Source organism: Mus pahari, chromosome 20, assembly GCF_900095145.1.
Source record: "Mus pahari chromosome 20, PAHARI_EIJ_v1.1, whole genome shotgun sequence".
In the NCBI taxonomy this organism is placed as follows: Eukaryota; Metazoa; Chordata; class Mammalia; order Rodentia; family Muridae; genus Mus; species Mus pahari.
This window is the reverse complement of record NC_034609.1, coordinates 44,778,012-44,799,070: the sequence shown is the minus strand read 5'-3', so window position 1 is coordinate 44,799,070 and position 21,059 is coordinate 44,778,012. Positions and strand designations below refer to the sequence as shown.

The 21,059-nt window shown below is 51.7% G+C and overlaps 2 protein-coding genes across 3 annotated transcripts in view; one reads left to right on the top strand and one right to left on the bottom strand.

Annotated features, from left to right (window-relative positions):
- The window catches only part of Zcchc14 (zinc finger CCHC-type containing 14), a 55,252-nt gene extending 45,975 nt beyond the window's left edge, over positions 1-9,277 (top strand). The window contains exons 9-13 of one of the 2 annotated variants that reach the window (XM_021220218.2): positions 473-564; positions 1,322-1,449; positions 2,295-2,435; positions 2,518-3,981; positions 5,656-9,277. In XM_021220218.2, the coding sequence (XP_021075877.1) occupies positions 473-564; positions 1,322-1,449; positions 2,295-2,435; positions 2,518-3,981; positions 5,656-5,711 (1,881 nt within the window). In that variant the 3' untranslated portion in view covers positions 5,712-9,277. The remainder of the gene's footprint in view (positions 1-472; positions 565-1,321; positions 1,450-2,294; positions 2,436-2,517; positions 3,982-5,655) is intronic. The other variant, XM_029532405.1, reaches the window with a different exon arrangement.
- A 527-nt stretch (positions 9,278-9,804) lies between these two features.
- On the bottom strand, positions 9,805-17,553 carry Map1lc3b (microtubule associated protein 1 light chain 3 beta). The gene is made up of 4 exons (XM_021220437.2): positions 17,440-17,553; positions 14,014-14,069; positions 11,683-11,789; positions 9,805-11,221 (listed from the first exon to the last, which is right to left on the bottom strand). Exons 1-4 carry the CDS (start codon positions 17,477-17,479, stop codon positions 11,047-11,049), a joined length of 378 nt encoding a protein of 125 aa, XP_021076096.1. The 5' UTR covers positions 17,480-17,553; the 3' UTR covers positions 9,805-11,046.
- Positions 17,554-21,059: the final 3,506 nt, after the last annotated feature.

Below are 21,059 nucleotides of genomic sequence, written 5' to 3'. Positions count from 1 at the left end.
TTTGGTTTTTTGAGACAGGGTTTCTCTGTGTAGCCCTGGCTGTCCTGGAACTCACTCTGTAGACCAGGCTGGCCTCGAACTCAGAAATCCGCCTGCCCCTGCCTCCTGAGTGCTGGGATTAAAGGCGTGCGCCACCACGCCCGGCTAATCTTCCAGGTCTTAAGCCAAGTAACTGTCCTCTGTCCCAGTGTGCAGAGGCTGGCGGACACCAAGTCTCCAGGGGCAGGGACAGCCTTCGGCTGTAAACGTCTAGTAGTTAGAACTGCATCCCTGCCCAGAGACTGGGCTGCAGAGTGCCTGTCACTTATCCTTGTGAGGTGCAGAGAGAGGCCACAGCTCCTGAGAGCCGTGGGAAGCGGTGTCATGTCCTCGCTTTTGTGTGCTATCCCTTTAATCTGTTCCCCTCTCAGATCCCATCACCTTTAGCGTCCTTATGACCATCTCAGTAACTGTCTTGTTTCTCCTCTGCAAGTTCTTGAGCCTCACTGAAGAAGATCTGAATAAATTTGAGTCCCTCACCATGGGAGCAAAAAAGAAGCTCAAGACTCAGCTGGAGCTTGAGAAGTAAGCATCAATGATGCTGTCAATCATCTGATGCATGCTGGGGAGGGGGTGGGGCAAGCTCGAGAAGTAAGCATGCTGTTACTTGATGTATGCTGGGGGATGGGGTGCACAACTTCAATCTCAGCACTTGGGAGGCATATCTTGTGTTTGAGGACAGCCTGGTCTACATAATGAGTTTCAGGACAGCTTGGGCTATACAGAGAAACCCTGTCTTGATAAAACAAAAAAAGAGGGCTGGAGAGATGGCTCAGTGGTTAAGAGCTCTGACTGCTCTTCTAAAGGTCCTGAGTTCAAATCCCAGCAACCACATGGTGACTCACAACCATCTATAATGAGATCTGATGCCCTCTTCTGGTGTGTCTGAAGACAGCTACAGTGTACTTACATACAACAATAAATAAATCCTTTTAAAAAAAAAAAAAAAAAGAAAGGGAAGGAAAGAAGGAAGGAAAGAAGAAGGAAGGAATTCTCGTGTGTGCACGCCTAGTACTTAGGCTGGAGCTTGGGGGTTTGAGTCTGAGGTAGCTCGGGTTACATAGTGAGACTATGTCTCAAAACACCAAATCAACTCAGAATGAACTATATTCATTTTAATTTCTCATGTACCAAGCAGTGTTAGAGCCTGCAGGTTTTTTAAATGTCAGTGTCCAGGTTATTCTCTTTCTTACCCAGTTCTCAAGTGACATTCAGCACCACAAGGGTAGCTCTGGCCTCTGAAACCTTCTGGGTTTTCACGCACTGTGCTTGTCATTCACAGGGAGAAGTCAGAGAGACGGTGCCTCAACTCCTCAGCCCCATCCTTGGTCACCAGCAGCGGAGTGGCTCGAGTCACCCCCACCAGCCACGTGGGGCCTGTGCAGCCTGGGCGTAGCAGCCACGCTTCAGGTGTGTGAGGCTTTGTAGTCCGGATGTGTGGTGGGTATACAGGTGTGGGATGGTAGGGGTTTGACTTTAGAAGAATTTAGACTTCCCGATCACTCTTGTTTTATATTTACAGGTTTTAAAAGATAATTTCTGACTCAATAGTGTCTAGTACAGGCAAGTAATTGTACAGATGGCCTTGGGCACCAGACATCAGTGCCTGGCCTAAGGTTATTTGGGCAGCAATGTTAGATCCTGAACTCTTATGCTGCAGAGGGAGGAGGGGGTGCAGGGCAGCAAGATACAGTCCAGAGAGATGAAAGGCTGTGCTGCGCGGGTGCCCGTCCCACGTGACCTCGCCCACCCTGCCACCCGGGCGCCCATCCCGCGTGAGTTCGCCCACCCTGCCGTGTGAGCGCCCGTCCCGCGTGAGCTTGCCCGTCCTGCGGGAAGCACTGAGCTCTGCGCTGCTCATCCTCAAGATAAGTAGTGCAGTGCAGACTGGGAAGGAACCAGTGTGCACCGGACAGTGCTGTGGGGCTGGAGAGATGGCTCAGCGGTTAAGAGCACTGGTTGCTCTTCCAAGGGACCTGGGTTCAGTTCCCAGCACCCATATGGCAGCTCACAAGTGCCTATAACTCCAGTTCCAGGGGATCCAGTACCCTCGCACAGACATAAATGCAGGAAAAACAAATGCATATGAAATAAAAGTAAATTAAAAAAAAAGAAGTACCCTCTTTGATGTCACCTAACAATACCACCTTGAGTGCTTGGTGCAGTTTTCAGATTCTTGGAGCTTGGTCGGACTTTGGCTGGGCCCTGCTTCCTAGTGTCCACACGGTGCTGACCTCTGCCTGCCTTCTCCACAGAACTGCGGGTGGAGGTGGAGCCGCCCGCTCACCAGCTGCCCCGAGAGGGCAGCTCCTCGGAGTACTCCAGCTCCTCCTCCAGCCCCATGGGTGTGCAGGTTCGCGAGGAGAGCTCGGACAGCGCCGAGGAGAGCGACAGACGTAAGATCCCTGTGCTGTGGCCTGTGGCCTGCCCCACCCACCGAGCCTGCAGTACCCTGCTAACAGTCTTCCCCGTCCTCAGGTGTGGACATCCATGTTGAAGGGACTGAGAAGGAGAAGCCCGTGATGCTGCTGGCTCACTTTCCATCCAGCTCTGCGAGACCCACAGCCCAGGTTCTGCCTGTGCAAAACGAGACCGGCTCCAGCCCCGCCGCTCACCACCCTCTGCCCCCGCAGCTCATGCCTGCAGCCTCACACCTGGCGCCTGTCCGCATGCTGAACTCCGTGCACAAGTCAGACAGGGGCAGCACGGACGCGAAGCTCCTCTCGTCGTCCGTCCACTCCCTTCTGTCGCTGGAGGAAAGGAACAAGGGGCCTGGCCCTAGAAGTGGCACAAAGGTGGACAAGAGCTTTGGCGGGGCTGTGCTGGACCCGCTGCCCTCTGCAGCGCCCCACCCTCCGGCGGGGCAGGGCCTCTCAGGCCTTGTAGAGAACAACTCGGTGTCACCTACCGTCTCCTTTGGTCCCCGGGCCAAAGTCGTGCATGCAGCCACACTGGACAGGGTGCTGAAGACAGCACAGCAGCCAGCCTTGACTGTAGAGAGCAGCTCAGCTACCACAGGGACACCGAGCACCGTCCTGCATGTGGCTCGGCCGCCCATCAAGCTGCTGCTGGCTTCCTCTGTGCCCGCGGATGCTGCCATCGCCGGGCAGACTTCTTGTCCCAACAATGGGCAGATCAGCGTGCCCCCTGCAATAATGAACCCCCGGACTGCTCTGTACACAGCCAACACCAAAGTTGCCTTCTCTGCAGTGAGCAGTGTGCCTGTGGGCCCACTGCAGGGCAGCTTCTGCGCCAATAGCAACACTGCCTCCCCCAGCAGCCACCCCTCCACTTCTTTTGCGAGCATGGCCACTTTACCTAGTTGCCCAGCCCCCAGCTCCAGCCCTGCCCTCTCTTCTGTCCCGGAAAGCAGCTTCTACAGTGGCGGTGCTGGCAGCAACTCCCCAGGAAACATTCCTGCCTCAAGCCAGAGCCACCACCATCACCACCACCATCAGCAGCCCCCTGCACCCCCCCAGCCTGCGCCGCCCCCACCTGGCTGCATTGTCTGCACGTCTTGTGGGTGCAGCGGCAGCTGTGGCTCCAACGGCCTGACGGTCAGCTATGCCAACTACTTCCAGCACCCGTTCTCGGGGCCATCTGTGCTCACCTTCCCTTTCCTGCCCTTCAGTCCTATGTGTGGCAATGGCTATGTCAGTACCCAGCAGTATGGTGGTGGCTCTGCCTTCCCTGTAGTACACACACCCTACAATGGCAGTGTGACTCCAGACCCCGTCCTAGGTGGGCAGTCCACGTTTGCAGTGCCACCCATGCAGAACTTCATGGCTGGGACGGCGGGGGTGTACCAAGCCCAAGGCCTGGTGGGCAGCACCAATGGCTCCAGTCACAAAAAGAGTGGGAATCTGTCCTGTTACAACTGTGGGGCCACTGGCCACCGTGCCCAGGACTGCAAGCAGCCGTCCATGGACTTCAACCGGCAAGGTAAACAGGCCAGGGGGAGCCAAGTCCTCCTTGCTCTGTGGCTTGTGGCTCCTGAGAGAAGAAAACAGGAAACTTGCTTTGGTTTGTTTGTTTGTTTGTTTGTTTTTGTTTTCGAGGCAGGGTTTCTCTGTATAGCCCTGGCTATCCTGGAACTCACTTTGTAGACCAGGCTGGCCTCGAACTCAGAAATCTGCCTGCCTCTGCCTCCCGAGTGCTGGGATTAAAGGCATGCACCACCACGCCCGGCCCTTTGTTTTGTTTTTTAAAGTGACTTTTATTCACACAGGTTTTATTTATTTATTTATTTATTTAGTGAAAACATTTATTTATTTTATATATGTGAGTACATTGTGTAACTGTCGTCAGACACACCAGAAGAGGGAGGGTATCAGATCCCATTACAGATGGCCATGAGCCACCATGTGGCTGCTGGGAATTGAACTCAGGACCTCTGGAAGAACAGTCAGTGCTCTTAACTGCTGAGCCATCTCTCCAGCCCCAATAAACTTGTTTTTAAGGGCAACTTATTTAAAGAAACCCAGATTAAGTTCCTGTACCCACGCTGGGCCATTCACAACTGCCTGTGATTTTAGACCTAGGGAATCCACTACCCTCTCCTGGCCCTCTGTACACCCACCCACCCACCTACCTTAAAACAAGAACCTCAGATGCTCTTCACCTAAACAGAATAAGCTGGGTGCAGCCAGTGGTTGCTGTCACCTCCTGGAGGATCTGTAAAACTTAAGGATTTAGCCCTGAGTTAAGGAATCCCTAGCCAGCATAGCCCCCTCTGCTGGTCTGTCCGTTCAGTGCAGCTGTGTGCCTGTGTCAGCTGTATCCTGCTGACTGGCTGCTGCTTCCTTCCCATTGTTTATTTCGTGTAGTTTGTGTTTATCAAATTGAAATGTCTACTGGGCTGGTGAGATGGCTCAGTGGGTAAGAACACCTGACTGTTCTTCCGAAGGTTAGGAGTTCAAATCCCAGCAACCACATGGTGGCTCATAACCATCCGTAACAAGATCTGGCGCCCTCTTCTGGAGTGTCTGAAGACAGCTACAGTGTACTTACATATAATAAATAAATAAATCTTTAAAAAAAAAAAGAAAGAAAGAAAGAAAGAAATGTCTACTATATGATGCCAGGTTTATTCTTTTGTTTTATTGTCTGGTCTCAGTCTCTAGAATGCTGGGATGATTAACACATGTCACACACCAGGTTCACCATAGTTAGAACAGTTGGTCCCACTCAGCCCAGCTCTGGGTTCCCAGCACTTCCGTCTCTGGTTGTGCAGTTTCCCATCGATCTTCACTGCCTGCAGAGCTTTTGAAGCCCAGTCAATACCTGTGGCCCGAGAATGCAGTCGGGATGCGGGCTGCTGCATCCCTTCCCAGTGCCGGCCTGCACCTGCTCGGTCCAGGCCCTCCCTGCCCCTGTGTGTTGCCAGCTTGAGTGTGAGGTCCATGCCCAGAGAAAGATTTAAGGCACTGAGAGGTGGTCAGTGATGCTGTTGGTCACTTCTCCCAGAAGGTCTTATCCCATGCTGTGCATGGGTGTGGTCAGTCCTGAGTGACATCTCAGAGCAGGTGGGCGGTGTGTGCACTTCTGTGATTGACTCAGGCTTCACCCTCTTCTCTCTCTCTTTCTCTCTCTCTTTCTCTCTCTTGTTCTCTCCAGGAACTTTTAGGTTGAAATACGCCCCTCCAGCAGAAAGTCTGGACTCCACGGACTGATCCTTTTTTTTTTTTTTGGCAACAGAACATTTTATTAAGCCATGAAAAATCACATAGAGAACTGAAGTCAAGTTGCTGTGGAGCCATGGAGACCTAAGGAAAACCACAGAGAGATGAAGTCGAGTGGCTGTGGAGCTTAATATTTTTAACCCAAAGGTGCTTTACTTCACTATACTGGAGAGAGAATCTAGCATACAAGTATGTCAAACTCGATTTCATTGCCAAATTCCTAGTCTTGGAGCTTGGTCCAAGGATTGCCTAGTGGACATGGCTATGGCATATCGTGGCCGTCATACCATTGCTGCAGTGTGAAGACCTGTCTCCTGAAGATCGGTGGGCCTTCTAGGCTCATGTAATTCCAGGGCAGCTATGCACGACCTGAGTCGAGACTGCAGGTCGGAGTTCTCTCAAGTCCCCCAGTCGGATTCAGGACCCCTTTTTGGGCTAGGAAGCGCCAGCTGGATTTTGCTGTTTTCTAAAGTAGGAGCCTCCTGTCTGGCTTCTTAAGGATTGCACTACCTGACAAAGGCCTCTGCAGTCTGGGAGGCAGACTGCTGGGACCCGACAATGTAGGGGACTCCCATCGGTGGGCATTGGAGTTGGCACCAGCAGGCTGCTCCGCCAAGTACACCCCGAAATCGATCACAGGGTGTTCTGTAGACACTTGGAGCAGTTCCAGGTTTTTAATATTTTTTTCTGTAAACAAATTTACACTATATTAGTAAATAAGAAATAGCTCACTCTCAACAACTTCATTTCTAAGGGTCCAAGTCCCAGGGAATCCATTACTGACCGAGGCTTGAGACCACCCCTCCTGTTGGAGGCTTTGAGCCTGCTCTCTCCAAACAAGAACTGACTCTTGAAGACTGGGGGATGACTCGGCTTTGTGAGTTGGCTGTGACTGATGCGCCTCTTTCTTCAGGAAGCTGGCAAGCTGTTGTGTCTCAAATGGCTTCCCCAGGACCCCAGCCCCAGAGCTCACTGCTGATGGATTCACACTTGACACAAGACATCCAGCAGTAATACAGTCCTGTGATTCATGAACAAAAGACTGGAAACTGTCGGCTTCTTTTGTATTAGGCTGTGTGTTGATTGTTAATTCCGTTAAAATTGCCTGGAAGACTTCAGTAGAGAGATGCAAGACTCCTCGAAACCGCTCACCAGTTGCTCACCAGTTGCAGTCCAGACCAGGGATGGGGGTGGGTCCTCACTCCTCAGCATGGTTAAATGTTCAACCCACCACAGCGGAGGCAAAGGGACTTAGACCTCCCTCTGAGGTTAAAGGGAATTTTATGCTCAAATAACATAATGTTAAAGCCTTTGGTATTAGAAAATCGATGGTAATATCCTGCCAAGGATTTTCCAGCCTCCTATTCATGGAGAAGAAAAATCATAGTCCTTAAACATTCTTCAGACGGGACAATCATCCTCATACAGAATTAGTGTAAATCACAAAATACCCTAGAACTGGAGGCGTTGTGATATAAGGCTTCTTATTCTAAGATGGGCTTTCTGTCTGTGGAGACCCACGGAAGGCTTGAGTGTTGTGGATTCTATGCAATGCAGGATCGGTAGACCTCTGTTCTGTCCATGGCACACAACAACATCACATCTGCTCTGAGGTGATGACGATGAGGCATTAGGGGATGCTCTGTTGATCTCTTACTCAGAAACACTACAAATGTCAATACAAGAACTGACACAACTTTGCCTTAAAGAGCACCAGACTGGGATTGGTCGTATTGTGTTAATAAGGAAGACTTAGAGTGTTCACTGATGTTTACGATTTTAATATTTCTGAAGGCCATCACGGTGGCCTGGGTATGTGCTGAAAGCCAAACTTTTAAAATTTTTGGTTTTTTTAAACAAAGAAATATTTTAAATAAATCCTATTTCAACACAGAAGTTGTTGAAAACTGTCTCATAGCAAAAGAAAAAAAATCATATTTAAGTTTTCTGTTTTGTGGTCAGTATAGGGAATGGATGTGTCTTACAGCTATTGACCTGAACGAGAGCAGTCTGCTGTGGCAACGCCCATGTTACCTTGTGGCAGTCAGCCAAGGGGAGCGAGCTCCAGCACCGTCTCGGCTGTCCAGGCAGCAGAAGTCTATGTCTGGAAGCCACTGGCTGCCTTTGGAAGAGCTGTGTGGTGTGTCATTTCTGTGAAGCCGACCGGCCAGCAAGGATGAAGGGACCATGGCAGCCAAGAAGCACAGGTTGGCAGGTGGGACTCCCCTGCCTGAGAGCCTGGAGTCAGCCTGGCCAGCAGGCACTTCCTCAGCAGACGTCATTGTCACACACCTGACAGACCAGCCCTTTCCCATTATTTCTCTAAAATTGCTCAGTCAGATGGCAGTGGTGCCCAGCTGGGCCGGCCCAGGACCCCATCATCAGATTCCAATCCTGTGTTAACATCTCAGGGTGCAGAGGGGGATTCAGATAGGAAGGAGGGCACAAGGCTGGTACCTTTTTGTTGTAGCAAAATACTCCATTTCCTACTTTACTTTGTAGTTTTTATTTCATGGTCAATAGTGAAAATAGGAAAGTGTTTTAGTGCTGAAAACCCCTCTAACTGCTGACAGGCACCGAGGGACAGGAGCTAGCGCTCACAGTGAAGACAGTTGCTCTTGCGCTATGGTTGGGGGTGTCAGGAAACCAGTGGCATGACCATCTCCAAAGATGACAGCAGCTGGCCTCTCAATACAGCACTCAGCAGTTTCCGTGTGGAACTTGTGAGGCTTCCAGTCATTTCTGCAGGTCAGCCTGGCTTGTACCACACGCTGTGCACATGTGCCATGACAGTCCCGTGAGGACAGCCCGATGGGATTGGGTCTCGCCCACCTCTCCATCCCTGGCAATTGGTCTGATGTGCTAGTCTTACATCCAGCTAATGGGTGACATTACTTGCTGAAGTCTTAAAAGGTTGCAGGGACTTGGGCTGTCTGTTGAACCTCATGCCCGAGGACAGTCTTGGGGACCTTGAGCAGGGACAGCCATCCTCTCCAAAGTGCAGGTGACTCCTATAGAGCAAATCAGGTGGCCCGAGAAACCATCAGTCCAGGGATGGGATTGCTGACCCTTCCCAGGGTTTCACTGGGAATGTAGGCACCTGTAGTCAACACTTGGCAATATTTCAGAAACCACATACTGTACTGGCAGGCCCAGAGCCGGGGCACTGCTCTGCCACAAGGGGGCAGTAACCCAGCCTTCAGCACAGGTCAGTTCCCACGCACAGAGGTGTTGGTACCAAGACTGAAACCTTCGTAGATTCTATTGGGCATATTTTCTTTTTAGGAATGAAGGACAATTCTCCCATTTTTGAGCCATTCTTTTGTCAATTCTACAAAATTGCATGTAACTTTATAAATATTTTTAAAAGATATAGTTTTGTAAATATTTAATATTCTGCTAATTTGATTTTGAATTGTAAATGTCAAGTATTCTGTTTTTGGGGTTTTTATGTTTTATTATACTTTGTTAAAAAGGACAAATTGTACATTTTTAGACTGTTTTTATGAGTAAATTTAATGTACGGAAAATAAAAATTAAAAAAAACAAAAAACTCACCATGTTCACCATGCTCAGATCTTTTGTCATTTGTGGCTATCTGTCAAGGTTCCCCGCTTTACATATTGTTGCATAGGACTCTAGGATATCGCCTGCCCTGCCCTGCCCTGCCCTGCCCTGCCCTGCCCTGCCCTGCCCTTCCCTTCCAGGATGGGGACCTGCTGACAGCACTGCCAGACCCAAAGGCGCCTGCCGCCCAAAGCAGCGTCCGGGCTGCCCCGAGGGGACTCTGCAGGCTGCTCCAAGCTGAAGTCGGTTACAGTGTCCCCCCAAGTGCCAGCAGCTGTCCACGTAAGTAAATCTTTTGGTGTGTGTGTGTTCCCACAGCACCAGCGGGCAGCTGACAGCTGGCAGGTCAGTCAGCTATGCAGAGAATTTAAAAGCAGGAGCTGGTGGCAAGGTGTTGACTAAGGCAAGGAGGTTACCTCTCTCCTCTCCTCCCCTCCCCTCCCCTCCCCAGCAAGATCAGCCTGGGCACTGCAGAGCCCTGTTCCAGTGATGACAATGAGACAGCACTCAGGACAGGTTCAGTTGTGCCTTTATTGACTTAGTGCATCAGAGTGTACAGGTGTCCTATAATGGAGGCAGCCCTCTGAGCAGCATTTTTAAAGCAGTATTACAGGAATCCTTCCTGATCGCACCATAGTTATAAAAACCAGGGACATAATGACGTACACAACCTACACAAGACAGAGCAGTGAGAATTTACAGTGTAAAATAACATCGAGGGTTAGCAAAGACAGCTGCATGCAGGGAAGGTGGGTGCCTGTGGGGAGCTAGGTAGAGGGGGCTATGCTGGCTTCAGTCCGTGACAGCAGGCAGCTCTGAGATCCCCAGACCACGAGTGAGTGAGCAGGGATGGCCTGGTGTCAGGAGAGCAGCCACATGCAGGAAGCAGAGGCTAGCTTCAGCTCAAGTGGCATGTCTCCTGTTGCTGTTGTCCTCACTGCTGACATCTATGGACTCACAGGAAATGAGGAAATCCCAACTGCCGTCAGAAAGGCTGTGAGCCAAGTCCAGAGCCGGGGCATCGGGCTTGACAGCCACAGCCTAAGGCCAGCTGCACACCTGCTTGCTCTCCCGAAGCAGGCATGGACCAGACAAAATTCAAACCAGGAGAGAAACACTTAGCTCTGCAGTCTCTCAAGAAGCTGGATCAGCAACCCCTGGGCAAGCTGAGATCTGGCCTCAGCAGAGATGCATGTGGTAACATCTAGACAGCGGCGAGCGCGTGTCCCTGCACTGCTGAGTGAAAGACTGTGGCTGGGGTCAGGACCAGGACCCGGCTTAGAGCTGTATCCTACACACCAGACCTGTTTAGGGCAAAGCCAGAGCCCTCTGGGGACCTCTGCTAGGCAACCTGGGCCTTTAGAGGGACTGTTTAGGAGGGACTTCTCTCCTGAGTGGAAGCCCTTTTAGAGAAGGCAGCAGGTCCCAGGAAGAGACTGCCCCCGACACTGCCCTTCTGTTTTAAGTCCGTACTAGGGAGAAAAATGTCAAAATAACTTGGTCTTTTTATTGGCAACTTAGGATGCAAAGTATTTTATTTTTAAACTTCTAAAGTTTGAACACAAAATAGCCTAGTTTAGACGAATTTCCAAGCTGAATGCGCTTGCATGGAGTTCAGTGTCTGGCTGATGAACAGTTCCTAATACCCTACGTGGGTGCCTACGTTCTCATCTGTGGGTGGTGAGCTGTCCAGCGTCCGCTGGTAACATCCCTTTTTGCCTTGGTAAGGGCTTAACAACCATTAGGCATTGTTGTAGTCTTACACAGCCAGTGCTGTCCCGAATGTCTCCTGCGAGGCATAAACCATGTACAGGAAGCCATCTTCATCTCTCTCGCTCTCGTACACTTCAGAGATGGGCGTGGACACACTCACCATGCTGTGCCCATTCACCAGGAGGAAGAAGGCTTGGTTAGCATTGAGCTGCAAGCGCCGTCTGCGGAGAGACAAGAGCGAGGTCTGCATACTGTGTACAGAACTTAGGGCCCCCAGAAGCCCACAGATCAGCAAAACCAAGCATGCCCACAGCCCACAGCCGATGGCTGGGATTGGAGACTGACATGCACAGCCTACATCAACAGCCTTCCAGTCGCTGCAGCTATGAGTCCACAGCCTCTGAAACTCCCGCTGTGCAGTGTTCCTGACAGGTTGCTGGTCAGGGAGGAGCTCAGAGTGGGCCCAGCAGCACTCCACCGTGCCTAGCAAACGTCACAGTCATCACCCAGTAGGTATGACAACCCTTTGGTCCTTCCAGTGTGAGGTCTTTATAGGTCAGGCAGCTGAGACCAGGCACTGACTTACAGGGCATGAAAGCAGCAGGAAGGACCTGGGGCTGGCACAGAGATGGTTAAAGGAGAAGCATCACTCAAGGAAATGGGGAAAGAGGTAGCCAGATACCTAATTATCTTGATGAGCTCGCTCATGTTCACGTGGTCAGGTACCAGGAACTTGGTTTTGTCCAGGACGGGCAGCTGCTTCTCGCCCTTGTATCGCTCTATAATCACCTGCAGAGAGAGGTCACTCAGTAGCTCGAACACTGCTCTGCATTCTGAGCCCATGCAGTCGCCTACCGCAGCTTTCCTTTGCTTGCCCATTGCACTCCTGTGACCAGTGCTCAGTCACAGCTCTGCCACTGTCCCTGGCAAAACTGTGGCAAGGCCACCAGGTACCTACCTCTTTGTTATATGATTAAAGATGCATGCCACATCCAGCTACTGTTTCACACTGTAGCCCAGGGTGTACCTAACTCAGGGCTCTCCACCTGCATCAGCCTCCTATGTTAGAATTATAAACAGGAGCCTCATACCCAGCAACATATTCAGCCCAAGTTTTATGGACCTGATGGTTGTGAGCTGCCATGTGGGTGCTGGGAATCAAACCCAGGTCCTATGAGAGCAACAAGAGCTCTAAACCTCTGAGCCTCTCCCTGGCCCCCCAAATAATTAAGAAATGTTAAAAGCAGCCTGGAGGCTGGAGAATTGGTTCAGCGGTTAGGAGCACTGACTGCTCTTTCAGAGAGGTTCTGAGTTCAATTCCCAGCAACCACATGGTGGCTTAACCATCTGTAATGGGATCTGATGTCTTCTGGTGTGTCTAAAGATGGCTACAGTGTACTCAGACATAAAATAAATGTCTTTTAAAAAACATTAAAACACAATCTCTCTCTCTCTCTCTCTCTCTCTCTCTCTCTCTCTCTCTCTCTCTCTCTCTCTCTTTCTTTCCAAGCAACCTGGCATGGTGGTGCATGCCTTTAATCCCAGCACTTGGAAGGCAGATCTCTGAGTTTGAGGCCAGCCTGGTCTACAAACTGAGTTCCAGGACAGCCAGGGCTACACAGTCAAACCCTACACCAATAAACAAATCATAACCAAAATAAATGTTAAGTTAGGTATGGATATAAGGGCACATATTTACAATCCCAGTATCTGGAGGCTCAGGAAGTGAACCGCTTTGAAGTCAAGACTAACCTGGATGGGGCTGGCCTCAAAATCAAACCAAACTAGAAAGTTGCTAGCACTGATGGGCCTGAGACCCTCAGTACACCATGGTTTCCAGGTGCCCGGTCACAGCATGGCAGGAAGGGACACTGCCACATGCTTCTTCCAAAGGGAAAGTGCTTGCCTCCACGTGTGGGTCCTTGAGAGACAGTCTCAAGCTGCCATCCCCATCCTGGCAAGACTAAAAGCTGGGAATGCCAGCTATGGGCGCCAGCCACATACCCGAGGCTGCGAGGCAGACTCCATGAGGGGAGCAGAGCAGAGAAGGGGTATAGCAAGTCCAAGGTCCTCCTGCACAGTGCCAGAGCATGGGGACACCAGAGGGACACCCTGCCGCCTTTCCTTCCTGTCCTGAGATGGGCTATGAGCAGGTCCCAGCCCCTTGTTGGGAAGTGACACTTCATCCACTGCCTAACTTCTGCTTTATTCTCTAGTTTGGGAAAACAGATTGGCTGGTCTGAAAGAGGTCTCTGTCCTCAAAGTTTGCAACCTCGAAGGACTGGGAGCCACCACTGTGGTCACCCAGCTCTCGTGGCTCTTGGAGTTTAGTTTCTGCAAAGCTACTGTAGGAGCCACTGGCTGTGCTGAGACCACAGCTCACAGGAAGCCATGTGCAAATCCTGGCAGGCTCAGGCAGCTGTGCTTCCTACAAGGAGGTCGGGCAAGCACTCCAAAATGAAGGACGGTTTCAGTCCAGGAAAAGCTACTCCAGGAAGCCCCACCCCCAGGTGAGGACGGACTTGGAACTGTCCAGCCGGCTCAGAACAGCAGGCCCACACTCCCAACCCTGCAGCAAGATCTTAGCCCCTTCCCTTAACAATACACCTCTTTCAGAATGGTACAAGGGCCGTGGAGAACGCTGCACAGGGACATGCATGCAGGACACTGGGAAAGAGGCTTGATGCCAGAATCTCCCCAGAACGTGGGGGCAAGCTGGAGAACAGCCATTTTAAGCAGTGGCCTGTCCATGCCTCACTCTGCATATGGCTCTGTGTAAGGTCTAGAACCGGGGCACAGGACCAGCACAGGAGTCATTCTTGCTCCCTTAGTGACGGCTGGGGTGCAGTTCAGTCAATCCCCGACACCACAGTGAGAAGGCACAAGGGTCTGGCCCTCTTACCCCCTTCCCCTCTGCTCAGGTCAGGAGGCCTGTGGTTATGGGCTCACACAGCCTGGGGGACCCGGGGGCTCCCCTCTTGCCCAGAAGCACCAGAGCTGCAGGAGAACCTACTGGGATCTTGGTGGGGTGTTGCTCCCGGATGAGCCGGACATCTTCCACTCTTTGTTCTGCAAGAAAGAGACACAGTGACATCAGGGGCCATGCTGCCAGGGTCTGCTGGGACTGTCCTGTGTGGAGGCAGTCAGGGGAGTCTACCCACATGGCCCAAGGGGTAAAGCCCTCATTGCAAGGGGCTGCAAACCCAGATGGACAGCCACACAGAACAGGGTACCTGTATAACTGGGGGGCAGGGGTGTCTCTCGACCACGTCCCTGATAACTTCTATCACCACTGTTAAGTTTTGTGAATTTTTCAACCCTGGTAAACCAAATATTAATGCAGTTTTTGCTGAGCTCGTCCAGTTAAGGAAAGGAAGGTTTCCTTTTCTGGAATGGCCAGGGGCTCAGCCCCTCTTGTCTGAGTCTTTCCCAGCCCAGTACTGAAATTAAAGCTGCGCACCTGGGCTAGTGAGCCGCTCTCTCAAAACACACTGTCAAAACCAACAACAACAGAACAGAATAAAACCCTAAAGTCTACTGCTGAATACTTTTCTGAGAATGTCTCCTTCCATTGCTTGCTTTTTGTGATAGACTCTCCTGTACCACAGCTTGGCCTGCAACTCAGGTAGCTAAGGATGACCTTGAACTCCTTGCTGCGCTGGGAGGTCTTTGGCCAGTCTTATCGCTCTGCACTGCAGGGTGCAAGCAGCTAGCCATGCCACTGGAGATGGACTTGCCTGGCACCTTTGTCTACTCTGAAGCACTGGCTGAGCCCTCTGCCCCATTTCCCCGTCACCCCACAGATGGGATGGGGCCATCTATACACAGGGCTCCCTGCCCCCTCCCAGAAGAACCCTCCATTGACGCCTGCCGACTACCCTGGGGTCTAGTCACTGCACTGATTTCATTCTTAACAAACAAACAGCCACTTACACACCTGGCACACTCTACACTTCAGGCCTTCAGAGATGGCCCAGTAGTTCAGAGCAGCTTCTCCCCAGGAGGACCCAGGCTCAGCTCCCACCACCCACAGCGGCTCAGTCATCTGTAACTCCCTTTTCTGGCATCCATGGGCATAAGGCATGCACGTGGTGCAGACATATATGTAGACAAATGAGCTACACAGATAGAATGGAAAGGCTAAATGAATAGCACCAAAACCCCAGTTCGGCAGGCTCTAGGCCGGCGTGAGCCACAGAACAAAACTTGCCAGGCAGTGGTGGCACATGCCTCTATTTAACCCCAGCACTGCAGACGGATCCCTATCTGAGTTGGAAGCCAGCCTGATCAGGGCTACATAGAGAAACCCTGCCTCAAGAAACAAACAGCCAGGCACAATGGCACACCTTCACACCTTCAATCCCAACACTCCGGGCAGACGTAAAGATCTCTGTGAGTTCAAGGCCAGCCCAGGCCACACATGAGACCCTGTTTATATCAACCGACCAATCCCTGACAGCAGAAGCCCTTAACCTTGCCTTTGGTGAGATGGGAGCAGGACCAGAGCTCTAAGGGCAGAAACAGTTAACTCTGGTAAGAGGAGACTTGCAGGGCTCCACCACAACTATAAAGGGAAAGGCAGGAATCTTGTCTTTACTAAAGAAAACAAGGGCCCAAACTGAAGGCCGAGAGGATCTGCTCAGCCCGGGCTGGCTGCAGGGCCAGGGAGCTAGGTGGCAGCCTGCAAGAGCTGAGACACTTTTTAAGCAGACAGCTGTGCAGAGGCCAACAGCCTGTACTGAGGACTGGCTCTCTAACTGTAACGTATTCATTCATCTAGTCTCTCTGCACACGCTGGACCCAACAACCAGCTTCAGCATCTCCTCTTCCAACAAGAGCATACACAGAAGATGACTAATGACCAAATAAAAACATGGCACACAACATGGCAGTCACCCGCTCAAAATGGCCCAGCAAGGCTCCTTTCCTTCAACCTCTGGAAACCAGGAGTCCTGAGAGCAGACACGCTGAGAGCTCAAGTCTAAGGATGCACTTGATACAGTCTTTACTAGGACTCTGGAAGAACAAATGCCACCCCCAGCCCTGAGTGACAGCTTAAATTCCTTAAGTGTGTTGTTTGAGAGGGAGGGTCTCACTGCCTGATCTCCAAGGCTGGGACTAAAGGCGTGGATCACCACACCTGGCATCGCCTTCGGATGGATGGGAATCTTACTCTTCCCAGGGCTATTTATTTAAGCTAGGCAAACAAGCTTTCCTGCAGATACACCCAGTTCCCGGGAGCTTAGGACCGTTCTGGGTGGCGGGGGAGGCGGAAGGGGGGAGCAAACTGCATCACCCCAGAAAAACTTGAGAAGCCTGAAATCACGTGATCAGTTCTAAACTTGGAAAATTGGGTGCGTCCTTCTAAGAATCTGCAGGTCTACATGGCCTCCTGGCTGCCAGTCTCCTTCCTTACAGCACAGGGGATGGTCCCTACTTACTGGAAGTGTAGGAATTTATGACAGAAAGCTAATGGGACTCTGCCACTAGGCGGACCCTGAGCTTCCCTGCCCTAGGCCCCACCCAGGTGCTTCAGCTACAAAGGGTCGGTTTGGGGTGAGCCCTACCTAAATCCATCCACTCCAGTAAACATCCATCCCCTCAGTCCGGATAGTGGAAACTCCAGAGCTCCAACCTAAATCTCTCCAAACTCACTGGAAAGGAGCAGACAGGTCCTAGTTTCCTCAAAGGGGCCGCTCCAAACATCTGTGTGGGGAACCTCTCAACTGTCAGTGCCCACCAGTTTAGGACCAATAAAGTCAAAAGCAAAGGAAAGCCGCAGCCATCAGATGCCCGCGCTTTCTTCAGAATAGCTGGGTTAGGGAGAGAGGGAAGGCAATCTAGAGAAAAACAATCGCAAGCCAGATGGAGCTTCGGAGAGATTACCCCCGGCCACTCTGGGGACCCGCGTCCGAGCTAATGTATGTGCTCGCCTCATTTTTTCCCCACCCACAATCCTTTCTTGAGGACTGTTCCAGAATAACTTAAGATCATTACAAGCAAAAAGATCACTACAAGCAAACAAAACAGCTGTTAAGTTTCCGTTAGGAGACAAAGGCCACCTCTCCCCCTCACACACACATTCCCAAGACGGCTGCGGGTGCAGAGGCGGCTGGGTGCTGCCAGGGGCTTGCGGGGCGCCCGGACCTGGGGCCCACGAAGGACACGGCCAAGCGCGCAGAGCCTGCGGTACCCTACGCCACCGGGGTCGGGTCTCCAGTCCCGCAGGGGACGCCAAGCCCACCGGCGACCGACGGCCAAGGCGACGCTGCGTGCCCGACCTACCCCGGGGACCGAACCCCCCCGAGACCGAGACCCCACCGGCCCGCTCCGCAGCTCCCGGCCCCTCCAGGTCCCGACCCCGCAAGACACCACCGGCGTCCGGGCATCCAGCCCTCCCGGCACCCGGATCTCCCACCCCCGGGCCCGCGGGGCTCACCAAAGCTCCGGCGCTGCTTGAAGGTCTTCTCGGACGGCATGGCGCGCGGGGGTCCCGAGTCAGACGATCTGGCTCCGGCGACGATCACTTCCCTTGTGTGTGTCTCAGCCCGCAGCCGAGTCAGGTGACTCGCGGCGCGTCAGCGAGGGTGGGGCCGAGGGCGGCCCCCTAGAGCGGCCATGACAGGCGTGGCGGAAGCTCGGCGGCACGCGAGCGTGCACGCGCCCAAGCCATGGGCCTGCGTCCGCGCCTGCGCCAGCTATGCTGGGCAGTCGCTGGGCGCTAGCTGGGCGAGCATCTGGTTAACTGTCTGCGTGGGTCAGGCGCTGGTGCGGTGGAGCCTTGCAGACTTCATTCTCCTTCAGTCCTTGCATGACCCAGCTGGTATTCCAATGCCCGCCCCCTTGCCGCTGTATTTGATATTCCTAAATTCTACCCCCGACTCCCCCCAAAAACAAACTGACTTGTGGTCTTGCCTGCTAAATCTTTACGATTATGCAGACGTCTGGAGACTTATGGTTGGATCTGGTCTTGTGGCTCTTCCCCTGTGAGTCTTGTGCTGCCACGAACACAAGTATTTACTACTCCTAAGTCGAAGTCGCAGAGAAGCAAGGTCTTAGGGACTACAGACTTGTCACTGGAGGGCAAGATCAATGACGTGTTCCAGCAAAAGGAAAGACGATGACCCCACTTACTGTGCAGCCTGTCCACTTTCCCTTCCCATAAAAGCCCTTTTGTGTGTCTGAGCTTGCTGAGCGTGGAATTTGAGGGGCAGGACGCACCTAGACTTTCCAGGGCGCTAGTCCATGTGTGCCCTCATTTCCTTCCCACCACCTCTCACAGGTTTTGGTTGGTGAGCAATCAGACTGTGTCCAGCAACTCCAGCAGAAGCCTGATCCAGATGGGATCCACCTTGGAGAGCCCCAGAGCACAGTTCTGTCCGAAGTCCTTTATCCCAGTTGTCCCTTCAGAGATCCTTCTACCTCAGGTGACTCCTGGGTGGCTTTATCACAGGCCTGTCCTCACTTTGACTCCTGCAGAGCCTGGGCCTGCCCACTGGACAGCTATAGCTGATTACAGGCTAGGACAGGTTTCAGTCTCATCAGGCCAGGCCAATGGTCAGCCAGCCATGGTTTAGCACTTTCTCTGGGCCTCAACCAACAGTGTGGAGCAGCCACCCCACCCCCACCCGCCCCCAGTGATGCCACATCTGAGCCAGCCTTGTGTCCCTGCAGATCTACCACCTGACACTGGACTGTCCCTACAGCCCAGACTTCCTCCTTTAAATGGAAATAACCTTCTTTCTTCAAGTGCTATTTGTCCAAGGGATCTCCTTCTACATCTGTGTGAACAGGAAAAGTTGAAAACACATTACTGAGGGAAATTCCAAGGGCTGTTTACATTTTTGTTTTTGTTTGCTTGGTTTGCATTGTCATTTGCCTGAGGGCTGTTTGTTTGTTTGTTTTGTTTTTTGTTTTTGTTTGGTTTTTCGAGACAGGGTTTCTCTGTGTAGCCTTGGCTGTCCTGGAACTCACTTTGTAGACCAGGCTGGCCCCGAACTCAGAAACCCACCTGCCTCTGCCTCCCGAGTGCTGGGATTAAAGGCGTGCACCACCACTGCTCAGCTAGGGCTGTTGTTTTGTGTGAAGCTTCTGGTCTGAGGTGCAAGAGACCAGGCTAAAAGTCAAAATGGAAGCCAGATCTGGTGTCACAAGGCATGTCATCCTAGCACAATGGAGACTGAAGCAGGATTATCAAAAGTTCAAGGCCAAGTGGGACTCGGTGCCTAGGCCTTTATTTCAGTGCCCAGAAGGGAGACGCAGTCTGGTCCCTGTGAGTCTGAAGTAGCCTGGTCTACACAGCAGATTCCTACATTGTGAGAACCTGTCTTACAAGGAGGGGAGGTGTGACATGCGTGGGACTGGTGGGATGGTCCAGTGGTTAAGAACACTGGCTGCTCTAATTGAGGACCTGGATTTTTGGTTCTCAGACCCACCCACATGGCAGCTCAGCTGTAACTCCAGCTCTGGGGGATCTGACATCCTCTTCTAATCTCCTCAGGCATGGGCACACGCATGGTACATATGTAAACATATAGGCAAACACTCATACATATGAAGTAAAAAATCTTAGCTGGGCCTGGTGGCACATGTCTTTAATCCCAGCACTTAGGAGGCAGAGTCAGGTGGATTTCTGAGTTCGAGGCCAGCCTGGTCTGCAGAGTGAGTTCCAGGACAGCCAAGGCTACACAGGGGAACCCTGTCTCAGAAAAAAAAAAAAAAAAAAAGGGAGTTACTCTAAAATGTGTGGTCCATGCATAAATTAAAACTGCTACAAGCTGGGTGTAGTGGCCCACACCCTTAACCCAGCACCTGGGATGCAGAAGAAGGCAGCTCTAGCCTATATATAAGTTCCAGGACAATCAGAGTTTTATAGTGAGACCCTATGTAACAAGTTTCAAACAAAACAACCCCCCCAAACAAACTGACAGACATACAGACAGACAGAACCAGGGTTTGTAGAACCACGACCCCCAGCAGTTCTTCAGCTAGCACAGAAGGCTCTAAGATAGTCTGATGTCAGTCAGTCTTCTATTGTTTGTCCCCACTTGGGAAGGAAAGTGACTTTTGAATGACCTGTGTGATGCTGCTGGCTTAGCGTGGTGGTTTGCTCGGTTTCTCCCATCAATAAAACCCACCTCCTGCTCCTGGCTCAGGAAAGCACAGTCCTGGGATGTGGGAAGAACGGTAGCCTGACCTCACAACAGAAAACAAAGCCAATTAAATTCTTCAGAATCCCAGGAGACGAGGCCAAGTGGTGTGGTGGTCTCCATCTGTGCAAGACTCAGGGTTTGATCCCTAAAGGAACTAGAGAAAGTTGTAGTTTTTTTTTTCAAGTTGTAGCTATATTCCTTATTTATTTATTTCATGTATGTGAGTACATTGTTGCTGTCTTCAGACATACAGGAAGAGGGCATCAGATCCCCATTACAGATGGTTGTGAGCCACCATGTGGTGGCTGGGAATTGAACTCAGGACCTCTGGAAGAGCAGTCAGTGCTCTTAATCGCTGAGCCATCTCTCCAGCCCTGTAGCTATAGTCTGTAACAACAATCAAAGGAGCTGCTTACCTTTCCAGGTGTTTGTGATAATAAACCTTCTGTTGCTGACACTTTATCAACTGCTACTGTGAAGAATATTTGTTTGTTTGGGCTAGGATTTGGCTTTAAACCCAGCACTTTAGCCGGGCCTGGTGGCGCAGGCCTTTAATCCCAGCACTAGGGAGGCAGAGGCAGGCGGATTTCTGAGTTCGAGGCCAGCCTGGTCTACCAAGTGAGCACCAGGACAGCCAGAGCTATACAGAGAAACCCTGTCTCGAAAGAAAACCAAAAAAAAAACCAAAAAAAAAAAACCCCAGCACTTGGGAGGCACAGGTAGGTGGATTTATGAATTCAAGTCCAGTCTGGTCTGCCAAGTTCCAGGACAGTCAGGGAAACCCTGTCTGGTCAAACCAAAGAGAGAGACAGAGACGGGAGAGAGAGAAGAGGGAGAGAGGGAAAGGAGAAACGGAGAGGGAGAGAGGGGGAGAGGGAGAGGGAGAGAGAGAGGGAGAGAGGGAGAG